The sequence below is a fragment of the Lotus japonicus genome, chromosome 6 (genome assembly GCF_012489685.1).
Source record: "Lotus japonicus ecotype B-129 chromosome 6, LjGifu_v1.2".
Lineage (NCBI taxonomy): Eukaryota > Viridiplantae > Streptophyta > Magnoliopsida > Fabales > Fabaceae > Lotus > Lotus japonicus.
The window spans coordinates 40413311-40427355 of record NC_080046.1 but is presented as its reverse complement, the minus strand read 5'-3'; the positions used below and the strand labels follow the sequence as shown (position 1 = coordinate 40427355).

At 39.6% G+C, this 14045-nt stretch overlaps 1 protein-coding gene across 1 annotated transcript; it reads right to left on the bottom strand.

Moving 5' to 3' along the window:
* Positions 1 to 11275: 11275 nt before the first annotated feature.
* LOC130723377 (uncharacterized) lies at positions 11276 to 12314 on the bottom strand. Its single transcript, XM_057574392.1, has one exon. It carries the CDS (start codon positions 12168 to 12170, stop codon positions 11427 to 11429), a length of 744 nt encoding a protein of 247 aa, XP_057430375.1. The 5' UTR covers positions 12171 to 12314; the 3' UTR covers positions 11276 to 11426.
* Between the last annotated feature and the right edge of the window lie 1731 nt (positions 12315 to 14045).

The window sequence follows — 14045 nt, the reverse complement described above, 5'->3', positions numbered from 1 at the left end:
ATTGTCTCACTATTGGCTATTCTTGCCTTAGACCTTGATGCTTTGTGAAGATCCCATGCAATACTTGCTAAGTTTGACATGAAATTTATTTGTCCAACGTGATGATTGAGATGTGTTAGGTTCTGAAATCTTTTCATAGGGTGATTCCACATGAATATATGACGTTTTGTTGCTGGAAAATGGCTTTGAAACTTTGCACTTGCATCTTCAAAATTTTAATTTAGGGCAGAAGTGACCCTTCCAGTTTTCTGTATTGAACAGCGGACTTCATGGCCCGGTATCACCTATTTCTGGTCTTCGAATTAGCTTTCTAGGCGTATAAAGAACAAAATTTTTGGTTTAGTAATGAGGTCTGGAGATCGGTTTTAGTGACTGATACACCTGCTGTTTTCCCTGTACCGGACAGCGAACTTCAGAGCCTAATATCACCAAGTTCTGGGTTTCAAAAGAAAAAGTGTTAAACTAGAAAGTAGTAGATTTTCGAAATAGCTTTCCAGGCATGTATAGTATGTCATATTCGGTTGAGAATTGAGTTCGGGTGATCGTTGTTAGTGATCGCTGTTCCTGCTGGTTTTTTTGAAAATGAATATGACAGTTGCTTCATAAAACTTGAATCTACTAGTTTTTGGGTTGGATGTTTTCTGAATTTGGAATATCTAATTTACTTGTATGGTATTGATGTATTATTGTTACTAGCTGGATTGTTCTGTAAAAAAGGTCGCTCATCCAGCTGTAATTCCTTTTGGTGTTGTGATTATTACTGTCATTTAAGTTGCATTATCCGCTGTTGAAAATGTTAAGACTCTAGGTTGACTATTAGAGCCCTAACAAAGAGAAATGAGAACTTTATCGCTTGCAAGTAAAATGTGATGTAATTGGACATAGGTCTAGTGAAGACTGTGGGCCATGAGAACGATGGTACCGTTAGAGACAAACGGTTACTTGCACGCGAGGGTGTTTTGTGGGTTGTATGGTGTGTCCCCACGTGATTTGGTTGACTGCGGTCACCTTGTGATTCTGTGGACGGACTGTGTGTTCGGTGGACGGTGTGTCCCCCCACATGAATGAGGGTTGTATGGTGTGTCCCCTCCGAGAATTGTTCATCTGCGGATGATCGTGAATATGGCCATTGGTGTTGAGGTGGTTGTGTGAATGGTGAGGTCGCTAGCCTAACTGAACTTAGGTGACTGACTGAGATATAACTTAAAGATTGTGCTTATTATACCTTGTACATGTATATGTGAATGTTTTTATGAGAATATGAGACCTGACCCTTGCGCTACTTGTTTATGTGTTTATTTGGGGGGGGGGGGTAGATGCCGGCCTCTTCGACAGTGGAGGCGATCACGAGGTGGGAGATCGTTCTGGATAGACCAGAAGAAGACCGACTCTAGGAGACCGACAATTCCGGAGTTCGGAAGATCTATGTCGGCGGTGCGGTACTCTTGGAGAGGAATAGTACAGGGACGATCATAAGGAGCCAAATTCTCAAGGATGGGTCAGTGATGTGTCCGCATCCTCCAGCTAGGTTTCAGAAGGACAAAGAAGAAGAAGACCCTTCGGAGGACACGGAGGAAAATCCTTATGAGGACGAGACGGTGGAGTCACGCTTGCAGGTGGAGGAAAAGGTAGTGGAACCACCACCACCTGTGGCCAAGCCAGAAGGTCGTGTGCAGCGCGCTCCTGGGCGTTACGTTGTGGGACCTCGGAAGAGTGTGATCAGGCTAGAGCGGGCTAGGAAGAGGGCACGAGAAGCTGAAGCTGCTGTGCTTGAACGGAATCTGGACTAGGGTTTTTCCTTTCTATGGGTTTTGGGAGACCGTATCGGGTTATCAATTTATTTCCTCTTATTTTTGGATTTCACATTATTGTAGGGCTTTTGCCCAAGGATTCAGTTATTGTATTTTTGGGTCTATTGCTACCTTTTATTTAATGAGTTATTTTCATTCAGAAATTACATGGTTTATTTATTCCGCACAGTTTCAAGAGTTTTACGTTGAAGGAACCTTTCTCGTTAATTGAAGATTAATTAAATGGACGGCGAAAATTCTTTGAGAAAATACACGTGATCGGTCACTGTGTGACACTCGAGAAATCGGGGCGTTACATTGTGGTATCAGAGCTCCGTTTGAGAAACCAGAGCACTAAGGGTTTTGGGCTTACGAGTTTCCGAACTCGTTGATGTTTTGTTTTTGATAAAGATGTTTTCAAAGCTTCGCGGTGAGATTGGGTAGACTTGTGTGCTAAGATGTTTGCTTGGCTGTGATTGTCTGATTAGTATCATTGCCGTGATACTTGAGATTGCTGAGGAGTGCGTGAAAAGTTAGGATTGCTAATTGCTGATTTACCATTCGATTTGGTGGTGACGACCCCTGCCGCTGATCGATTAGTTACGCGCACGACATGCTTGCAATGTCCGTTGATTTATGAGGATCGGAAGTTCTTTGCGAACCTTGCTGTTTAGGGCTTAAAGAGCTCGATGTGATTCTGGGGATGGACTGGTTGGCACAGTATCACGTTTTGTTGGATTGTGCTAATAAGGTCGTAGTCTTTCCGGATTCTGGCGTTACGGATGACTTGAATTCGTACAATTTGGGAAGGGGTTCACCAGCATTCGTGAACTCTATCGTAGCTGAGGCGAAGAACGATGGCGACGTACGCAACATTTTGGTGGTGCAAGATTTTGGGGATGTGTTTCCAGAGGATGTGCCTGGATTACCGCCAGTGAGAGAAACAGAGTTCTCCATTGATATTATGCCCGGTACAGGACCAATATCAATGGCGCCTTATCGGATGGCACCAGCAGAGTTTGCGGAGTTAGCAAAACAGTTGGAGGATCTCTCTTCCAAAGGATTTATCCGACCAAGTGTGTCGCCATGGGGAGCACCGATGTTGTTGGTGAAGAAGAAGGACGGAAGGTCCAGATTGTGTGTGGATTACCGACAACTCAACAAGGTGACAGTGAAGAATCGTTACCCGATGCCTCGGATAGATGATTTGATGGATCAACTTCGGGGAGCTGTCGTTTTTTCGAAGATAGACTTGAAGTCAGGGTATCACCAGATCCGTGTCAAGGAGGCTGACATACAGAAGACTGCATTCAGAACTCGATACGGGCATTATGAGTATCTCGTGATGCCGTTTGGAGTTACAAATGCACCCGCAGTGTTTATGGACTACATGAACAGAGTGTTCAGGCCATTCCTGGACAAGTTCGTGGTGGTGTTCATTGACGATATTTTGATTTACTCGAAGAGTAGGGAAGAACACGAAGAGCATTTGCGTCAAGTGCTAGGAGTGTTACGAGGGAAGGAGCTATATGCTAACGGCTCGAAGTGTGAGTTCTGGATGGAAGAGGTGAAGTTCCTTGGTCACGTCATATCAAGTCAGGGTGTGGCTGTTGACCCCAGCAAGATTGAATCGATCATGTCTTGGGAACAACCTAAGACAGCAAGAGACATCAGGAGTTTTGTTGGACTTGCTGGCTACTACAGACGCTTCGTGAAGGATTATGCAAAGTTGACTTCACCATTGACTTAGTTGACAAAGAAGAATCAACCTTTTGCATGGACGGAGAAATGTGAAGAGAGTTTCCAGGAGATGAAGAAGCGACTGACTACTGCACCGATACTAGCCTTACCCAAGGAAGGAGAACCATATGACGTTTATTGTGACGCTTCACATAATGGGTTGGGTTGTGTAATGATGCAGGAGAAGAAAGTGATTGCTTATGCTTCGCGACAACTGAAGATTCATGAGAAGAACTATCCTACGCATGATTTGGAGTTGGCTGCTATAGTGTATGCTCTCAAGATTTGGAGGCATTACTTGTATGGCAGTACGTTCACGATCTACAGTGATCACAAGAGTCTGAAGTATTTGTTCGATCAGAAATATTTGAACATGAGACAGCGAAGATGGATGGAATTTATGCAGGACTACGAGTTTGACCTACAGTATCATCCGGGGAAAACCAATGTTGTAGCCGATGCTCTTAGTTGAAAGGCTATACATGTATCCTCGTTGATGGTCAAGGAGTTAGAACTGCTGGAGGCGTTCCGAGATCTGAGTTTGGATGTGAAGATAGCTTCAGGGAAGCTTAGTTTCGGGATGGTGACGGTGTCGAGTGGGCTCTTGGATGAGATCAAATCGAAGCAAGAGACCGATGAAGGATTACTTGAGTGGCGCAAATTGGTTACTCAAGGGAAGGCACCAGAGTTCGCTATCGGAAACGATAACATACTGCGTTGCAAGGGACGAGTTTGTGTACCCAATGACGCAACTATGAGAAGGTTGATCTTGGATGAAGGTCACAAGAGCAGGTTGAGCATTCATCCGGGAATGAACAAGATGTATCAAGACCTGAAACTTCATTTCTGGTCGCCTGGGATGAAGAGACAAGTAGCCGAGTATATGTCAAAATGCTTGACTTGTCAGAAGGCTAATGTGGAACATCAGAAGCCAGCAGGAAAACTACAGTCGTTGGAAGTTCCAAAGTGGAAATGGGATAGCATCTCTATGGACTTCGTGACGGCGTTACCCCTAACACGAAGGAGATTTGATGCAATTTGGGTAGTGGTTGATCGACTGACGAAGACCGCTCACTTCGTGCCGATCAATCTGAACTACAAGGTGGAGAGACTAGCAGAAATCTACATTGCAGAGATTGTACGACTGCATGGGGTACCATCTAGCATTGTGTCGGACAGAGACCCGAGGTTTACCTCACGTTTCTGGGGAGCTTTGCAACAAGCTTTGGGAACCAAGCTGAGATTGAGTTCCGCTTATCATCCACAGACGGATGGGCAAACCGAAAGAACTATTCAATCCTTGGAGGATTTGCTAAGAGCTTGTGTGCTAGATCATAAAGGAAGCTGAGATGAGTTGTTACCGCTGATTGAGTTCACCTACAATAACAGCTTTCATGCGAGCATCGGGATGGCACCTTATGAAGCTTTGTATGGTCGGAGGTGTCGGACGCCTTTGTGCTGGCATCAAGATGGGGAGAACTTTGTGATTGGACCCGAGCTGGTTCAGCAAACCACCGAAGAAGTAAAGCGAATTCAAGAAAAGATGAGGATCTAACAGAGCCGTCAGAAGAGTTACGCTGACAATCGAAGGAAAGAGCTGGAATTTCAAGCTGGAGATCATGTCTTCTTACGGGTTACCCCGATGACAGGTGTCGGAAGGGCGATCAAGTCTAAGAAGCTTACTCCAAAGTTCATTGGACCGTACCAGATAACGGAACGAGTTGGGCCAGTGGCATATAGGATTGCGTTGCCGCCTTTCCTATCCAATATCCATGATGTACTCCATGTGTCACAGTTGCGGAAGTACATGGCTGACGATTCTCACGTTCTTGAACCTGACGACATTCAGCTAAAGGATGATTTGACGATGGTGATGCCACCCATCAAGATTGTCGACAAGAGTACCAAACGACTGAGGAACAAGGAGGTGTCCTTGGTGAAGGTCGATTGGAATCAAGCGACTGGCGATGCCACATGGGAACTAGAGAATAAGATGTGGGAGTCACATCCCGATTTGTTTGTAAACCCTTAAGTTTCGAGGGCGAAACTATTTTTAAGGGGGGTTGGTATTGTAAGGCCCTATTTTAGTTTGTTTTGTTTTTGAGAAAGATTGAATAAAATGAGGGTTTTGTTCAAGTTTGGAAATTGGCAGATTTCAACTGTCAACTTGTGTGAATTATTAGAGGGTCTTAAAGACCTCATTTGGGAAAACTTCCTCCATGAGAGTTGTAGCCCTTTAAGTGTAGAAAATTCTCAAAGTGGAATCAGGTCATTCCGATATTGGTACCTCGAGATATTGTAGTTTTAGTGACGATGGTTTTGGCTGTACAGTACCAGCGGGTTAATTGGAGAATTTTCCTTTTAATTCCTGTTTTAATCTTGTTTTTATTAAAAAGTGGTTTGGTTTTCTCATAAGTCAGACCGGTTTAAGTGAGTAATTAGTTGGGTTCAGGGTTTTTACTTGTTTGGGCTTAGAAAGAAAAAAATTTCAAAACCCTAGCCCATGCATGTGTAGCCGCGGGTTCAATAGGGTTTGGAGGAAGGAGTTTTTCTCATTCACACAAAATCTGAATTAGAAACCCTTGGGCAGCACCTCCATCACGTAAAAACAGAAGAGAGAAAGGAGAGGAGAAGAGAGGAGCCGCCACCTTCCACCCTTACCGCCGGCCGCCGTCGTGAAGGGGAGCAATAGAGAGTGAGATCACAAGAGAGAGGGAGAGGATTCGAGAAGGAGAAAGAGGGAGGGAACTTGGACAGCAAGGAAAAGCCTCTTCAAAACTTCATCCTTTTCTTCTTTCATCAAGGTTTTAGCAAGGTAAGGGCTGGTCCTAGGATTGGGTAGGTTGTTAGGGAATTGTTGCCATGATTTGTTGTGGAAAGTTTTGTTGTTGGAGGGTTTTGCATGAGGGTTTGGTTATGGGATAACTTGCTGGTTTTTTTTATGATCATGATGCTTGCTGGATTTTGCCATGAGATACCATGTGTTATTGTCTCACTATTGGCTATTCTTGCCTTAGACCTTGATGCTTTGTGAAGATCCCATGCAATACTTGCTAAGTTTGACATGAAATTTATTTGTCCAACGTGTTGATTGAGATGTGTTAGGTTCTGAAATCTTTTCATAGGGTGATTCCACATGAATATATGACGTTTTGTTTCTGGAAAATGGCTTTGAAACTTTGCACTTGCATCTTCAAAATTTTAATTTAGGGCAGAAGTGACCCTTCCAGTTTTCTGTACTGGACATCGGACTTCATGGCCCGATATCACCTATTTCTGGTCTTCAGATGAAAACGTGGTAAACTAGGACGTTATAGATCTTCGAATTAGCTTTCTAGGCGTATAAAGAACAAAATTGTTGGTTTAGTAATGAGGTCTGGAGATCGGTTTTAGTGACTGATACACCTGCTGTTTTCCCTGTATCAGTCACTAAAACCGATCTCCAGACCAGGGGCGGACCTTCATGGAGACATAAGGGAGCTGCAGCTCCCTCACCATTTTCAGAAAAATTAAAAGTATCAATAAAATACAAATGTGTTGAACCAAATGAAGAGATTACTTTTAGCCAATAATAATAATAATAATAAAATACTCCAAAGCAATCTCTCATTCTCTTATACTAGCTAACTATTCACCACTCACATGTTTCAAATACTAGCTTTGCATCCTATTTCATTTTCCTTTTTGCTGTTCGTGCAACCTATACCTCTAAACCTAAAGCATTGTCTTTTCATCTAAATTATCTTTTTATAAAAATTGGTTTTGATAATCAAAAGTGAAATTGTAATATGTATATATTTTCATTTTTTTTATAATGTTTGATGAAGATCACAAGACACTTAGAAATGAGAGATAAATGATAAATGTGGTATATGACATAAGGTGATAAAAAAAAAGAGAGAAAAATAAGGGTGTGTGTATGAAAAGTGTCAATTTTTATATGTCAAACAATGTCAACATCTACCAAACACCTCATTTTTTTTTATTTTTTTTTCTTCTATCACCTATCACATATATTATTTATCTCTCTTATCTTCTTTCATATTGAGAGTGTTAGTTGGATGTTTTATTTGGTGTGTGTAAATTTTTATAAACTCAACATATATAGATTTACATTAAAATTAATATGGTAAACTTTTATTTTCCAAGTCAAGTTTTATGTGATAAATTTTAACTTCTTTATTAGTAAATAAAAATATGTAAAATAACCTTTATATTTGAACAAAAATATATCAAACGAAACATACTCTAACTTACATAATATTTTAGCTCCTCCAAACATTTATCTCAAGTTCCGCCACTGCTCCAGACCTCATTACTAAACCAACAATTTTGTTCTTTATACGCCTAGAAAGCTAATTCGAAGATCTATAACTTCCTAGTTTACCACGTTTTCATCTGAAGACCAGAAATAGGTGATATCGGGCCATGAAGTCCGCTGTCCAGTACAGAAAACTGGAAGGGTCACTTCTGCCCTAAATTAAAATTTTGAAGATGCAAGTGCAAAGTTTCAAAGCCATTTTCCAGCAACAAAACTTCATATTTTCATGTGGAATCACCCTATGAAAAGATTTCAGAACCTAACACATCTCAATCATCACGTTGGACAAATAAATTTCATGTCAAACTTAACAAGTATTGCATGGGATCTTCACAAAGCATCAAGGTCTAAGGCAAGAATAGCCAATAGTGAGACAATAACACATGGTATCTCATGGCAAAATCCAACAAGCATCATGATCATAAAAAAAACCAGCAAGTTATCCCATAACCAAACCCTCATGCAAAACCCTCCAACAACAAAACTTTCCACAACAAATCATGGCAACAATTCCCTAACAACCTACCCAATCCTAGGACCAGCCCTTACCTTGCTAAAACCTTGATGAAAGAAGAAAATGATGAAGTTTTGAAGAGGCTTTTCCTTGCTGTCCAAGTTCCCTCCCTCTTTCTCCTTCTCGAATCCTCTCCCTCTCTCTCGTGATCTCACTCTCTCTTGCTCCCCTTCACGACGGCGGCCGGCGGTAAGGGTGGAAGGTGGCGGCTCCTCTCTTCTCCTCTCCTTTCTCTCTTCTGTTTTTACGTGATGGAGGTGCTGCCCAAGGGTTTCTAATTCAGATTTTGTGTGAATAAGAAAAACTCCTCCCTCCAAACCCTATTGAACCCGCGGCTACACATGCATGGGCTAGGGTTTTGAAATTTTTTTCTTTCTAAGCCCAAACAAGTAAAAACCCTGAACCCAACTAATTACTCACTTAAACCGGTCTGACTTATGAGAAAACCAAACCACTTTTTAATAAAAACAAGATTAAAACAGGAATTAAAAGGAAAATTCTCCAATTAACCCGCTGGTACTGTACAGCCAAAACCATCGTCACTAAAACTACAATATCTCGAGGTACCAATATCGGAATGACCTGATTCCACTTCGAGAATTTTCTACACTTAAAGGGCTACAACTCTCATGAAGGAAGTTTTCCCAAATGAGGTCGTTAAGACCCTCTAAAAATTCACACAAGTTGACAGTTGAAATCTGCCAATTTCCAAACTTGAACAAAACCCTCATTTTATTCAATCTTTCTCAAAAACAAAACAAACTAAAATAGGGCCTTACATTATGCATGGTGTCTAACTGAAAAAATTATGGAATAATAACAAACAAACAGTTGCAGAATTTTTTTTTACCTTAGACCTTAGAAGCCAAAGACAAAGAAGGACTGAAAAATAGTGCCATACTTCGCGGAGCCTTCGAAGTCTTCTGATGTCCTGAAGAGAAAGAAGGAAAACTGAACAGCGCAAACAACAGAGAAATTGATCCAAGAAAGGGGAAGGGAGTGAAGAATGATTCCTGAATCAGCCTACCAAAAGCAAAAAAAAAGGAGAAATTAAAATAGAATCTGTAAACTGAGTCAACCTACCAGATCAAGGTGTGTTCGTTGGAGGAGGAGGAGGGTCGAGAGACCTTCGGGGTGTGTGAGTGGAACGACGGACGCGAGGGGATTGAAACGACATGGAGAAACAGTGGTAGAATCAGAGGAACAACAATGGTGGCGCGACGGTGATAGAGAAAGAGGCTGGTAGAAGGTTGGGAAAAAAAAATGAGGGTTCAGGTTGAGGTTGAATTGTAACCCTAAAAAAGTTTATGGCAGCTCACACATGGAAAATATTTTTTTTAGGAATACTATCTCATTGGATTTTATTAATGATTTTTTTATGCAATTCAATATTTTTTATTTTTTTATGCAATTATAAATCAAAAATAAATTAAGATAAAATCAAGAAATAAACAAACATAAATCCTAATCAAATTTAAAATTAAAAAATGTATTTTTTATGAGAATTAACCTGAGAATGATAAGTGGATTTTTTTTATTAGATTTTTTCTAATATATATTGATGATTGATTGATATTGATTTGATTTATATTGATTGATGTTTGATTATATAAAGCCCATAGAGAAGCACTTAGTAGAGTTATCTCACAAGAAAAACATCTCACAAAAATTGAATATGGCGTCGAAAATTGTTTTATGTGTGCTTTTCTTGCTTGCCCTTGCTATGGCTGGCTTTTCTCGTGACATTCCCAAAGGCATAATATAATTCATATTCTTGTATGTTTTTCTCTCTATATTTGAGATGTTTTTGTGTTTTAATTTTTATGTATATCTCCAACTTATACGTACGTCGACCCATCATACTTTGCGAGTTCGTTTGATGGATAGAATAACAAGACACAATAATTTAATAATTTTATCTTGGAAGAGCTGGGTTAGAAACCAAGAGGGTGTATGTTTAGAGTTTTCCCCATATATATATATATATATATGAGAGAAACACTTAAAACTCACCTCCATCGAATGGTTAAATAGGGAAAGACTGACAAGATGCAATCCTTCGCAATCCATGAACCATATTTTTAGTACTAACATTTAGTGCATATTAGGCTTCTGTGCTAAAGTTAATTTCAATAAACTCTTTAAACTTCTGAACTAGTTTTTTCTTGCTTACGGTAGACAGCCTATAACTACATTGTCTAATTTCAATTGGTTCATGTAATTACTTTTCTTCCTAACCAAATTTCGTTTGAAATATAAAAGGGTGAAATGAAAACTCATAACAATAGGAATTCTAAAATACTCCAACAATAGTGCTAATTCGTATTCTCAACTAAATTCATTAGTGGAGATAACCAAAGGCAAAAGTACTTTGTGATGGGTCATTAGGAGGACAAGGATCTTCCTAATACCTATTCTCATTCATATGCTATGCGTGATTAAACTAATGTGAGTGTTTGCTTTGAAGATTTTGTATTATGATGTCTCATGACTTTGAGGTATATGACAGACCATGGTAAATAAATAAATAATGCATGTATGATTTTCAGATCCTAGACGGTTCCACATTAATCTTTGCAGAGTCTTTCTCACCCTTTGGCAGACAGTCCAAAAGGCTTCTAAATCTAATTAATGTAATGTTCAACAAACACCACACACTTCAGAAATAACAAAACACTAATAAAGTCACTCCAAATCTTGTTTTAGTGAGCCTGTTATGAAATTACCATTCTGTTAAGGAAGAGACACTATTGAATTGCTTTTAGCAGATGAAATGAAATCCAAAAAACAAAAAAAATGTACTCTTAGTGTGTGTTCACATACCTGGGGAATACACTTTCATCACAATTCTGAAGAATTTTGTTACTCAAAGAGAGTAATAATGTCTATTTGCACAGGTATCAACAAATATCCAAATATAACATCAATCATCTTCCCTTTTTTTCCTGTACCATTGAAAATCATATAGTATGTGTATATACATACTAAACATACAAACTAAGAATCTAAACAGAGCAAAAAGCAGCAAAAAGCATGAAGAATTCTAAACAACCCAGCATCTTCATCGCTTAGTTATGCACTTCCTAGCTACTAAACCACCAGTTGGAGGACTAGTCATCTCTATCTGGCATCTACTATGCAGCAGGTAAGACAAATGAATGAGCCCCAAAGTGACTCTCACTTTAAATGTTCCTCTTACATTGTAATTGACCAAGTTACTCTGCACCTGCTTTTCAAGCATCACACCAAGATCCTTAGGCAAAAACACCAAACTTGATATGAAGTGCAGTGATTGCAACCTGCTTTCCCTTCTCCTCTGAGTAAACGGCTCGATCGACTGCGATGATATGATCCTGTCTGAGAAGAAAAGCTCAATATCCAAAGACTCAAAGCTCACATCAATTTTGGTGTTGGGGTTGGTGAAATTGGCAAGGAGGGTGAAGTCACCATTGAAGTATTGTGGGGAGTCAAAATACAAAGCATTGAGGTTTGCATTGGGGATGTCAAATGTGGGGTTTCTTGGTTTGATTCCTAGGAAGATGGTCAAAGTTGCAACACCAAAGAAGATGAGTACAAGGCTGAATATGAGGCACAAAACTGAAGCAAACCATATGATTGGATTGGTCCTTTGAAACCTTAGTGCTGGTGGCCTGCTTAACTTTGTTTTAGCTGAATTTGATGAATTTGGTTCCAGAGAAAGATGGTTTGTGGGTTGTTTTGATATGACAATTTGGTCTAGAGAGAGTGGTTTGGTTTGGTTTGTCGCTGGGGATGAGAGTGAAGGTGGGGGTGGGAGAGCAAGCATGCTTCAGTTTTCAGTAGATGGTGCTAGAAAAAGGTCATTCTAATCAAGCAAAGCAATGAGGAAGAGATGGACGAGTGGAGATTAAGATGAAGGTATTTATTTATTCTTAATGGAGTTATGGGTTAAGGAAAGTGCAGAAGGGGTAAAGAAGCTTTTGATTTAGTATGAGGAAGTGGGGACAATGTTTTCTGGGTATTGGCAAAAGGTGGGGGTTGTAAAGCTAAAGTTATGCAACATGGATATTTGGATTTGAATGTTAGTGCATTTGTCTTTGGTGATGTTTGAGAAAGTTCTAAAGAATGAGTCGAATGGAGCCCACGCATTCTTATTACTCTTACTTTGAAGCTTTAAGGGCTGAATGAATCTCATGATAATTTTCAATCGGTTAAGCTAGTGATTTGAAATATTCGTAAAGTGACATACATTCAAAGTGAGAAAAGAAGAGATGAAAATGAACTAATTGATGTGATATATGCAGGGAGAGAAATATAAAGAAAAATTGTGTGTTATCACATGTCTACACTTTTTACATATGCGTGTACAATTAGTTAATTACTGATTCAATTTAGGGCTTTGATTAAGATAGCGTTTACCATGATATTAACAGTAAGCTCATAGAGTGGAAAAATGCTTGCTTATGAGTTAAGTATATTAAACCAATCAATAATGAAAGGGCTCCATAGTCTCCTCAATTTATATGAACATGAGTATGGTTCAGATTTCATTTAGAAAAAACACAAAACAGAGCAACAAATCATGTCTGCTGCTACAGCGTTCATGTGTCATCCCTTTTGATAGCTGAGTCTCTTTGCTTCTGGTGGACTCTATCATTGGCTACGGATTTTTGCTTTCACTCATTTGTCTTTGAGACTCGTGTTTGTATCTTTATGAGCTTTGGCTGAAGGCTATTCCGGGGAGTTCTTATGATTTTCTAATGGTGGGTAAAGGATAATGACCAAAAACTTAATTAAGCCTATTGTTTACTATTTTGTAATTTTTTATTTTGTTGACATTTTCTTTGTTGGTATAAGCGGCTGTGAATCTCTTCGTTATTACTTTTTCTAACTTTGTTTGGATTGAGGGGATCTCCCAGAACTTAATTCCTTCATTTGTGGCCATGTACCGAGATTTGTGGGCATATTTCAGCTGTAATACATTTTTCTTAGAAAAAAAATCATATTTCACACTTGTTTACACCAAAAAATATTCGAGTCCTCTTGGTTTTTTTCGTGAAAATATTGAAAGTTTTAAATCAGGAATTAATGTTGTAAAAGGGTTAATTAAAGCAATCAAACAAGTTGAAACTCGACTAAACATAAAGTAAGAACAAACATCAAATCTTTTAGTGTTTGGTTTTCAAATGTAAATCAAAACATGTTCGGCAAAAATGGAGCTGGAATGATTTTTTACTTAATTTTAAAACGATTTCATCCTAATTTTTAATTTCAAGAACATGTAACCCATTCCCACCACCACTGTGACACTTGGGGGCCGACGATGACATATTGATTTCATTGTTGGAGATTTTGGGGAAAGGGGATTAACAAGTTCGGCGAGGAGGCACTACGTCCACTCCATGCATTTGGTGCACGCAACCCAGCGTGGCTTTAAGCAGCAAGATATTATGTTCTCCATAAGAGATTTTGAAGGCATTAAGCCGCATGAGGACGACCCTGTAATGGTTATGCTGAGAGGGTTTTGCTAGATTAGGGGAGTTTAGCGGACACACATTACTCATTATGTTGAACTTTGAGTTCTTCTTACTTTTTAGGCTCTGAAATTCTCTTCTTGTTATCTCACTTACTTAAGCGTATTTTGCAGGTACAACCCGTCGTGCAACGCAGCCTTGTCGCACAAGTATAATCAATAAAGGCC

Coding starts and splice junctions, on each gene's coding strand:
- LOC130723377 (XM_057574392.1), bottom strand. CDS start 12,170: ATGCTTGCTCTCCCACCCCCACCTTCACTCTCATCCCCAGCGACAAAC.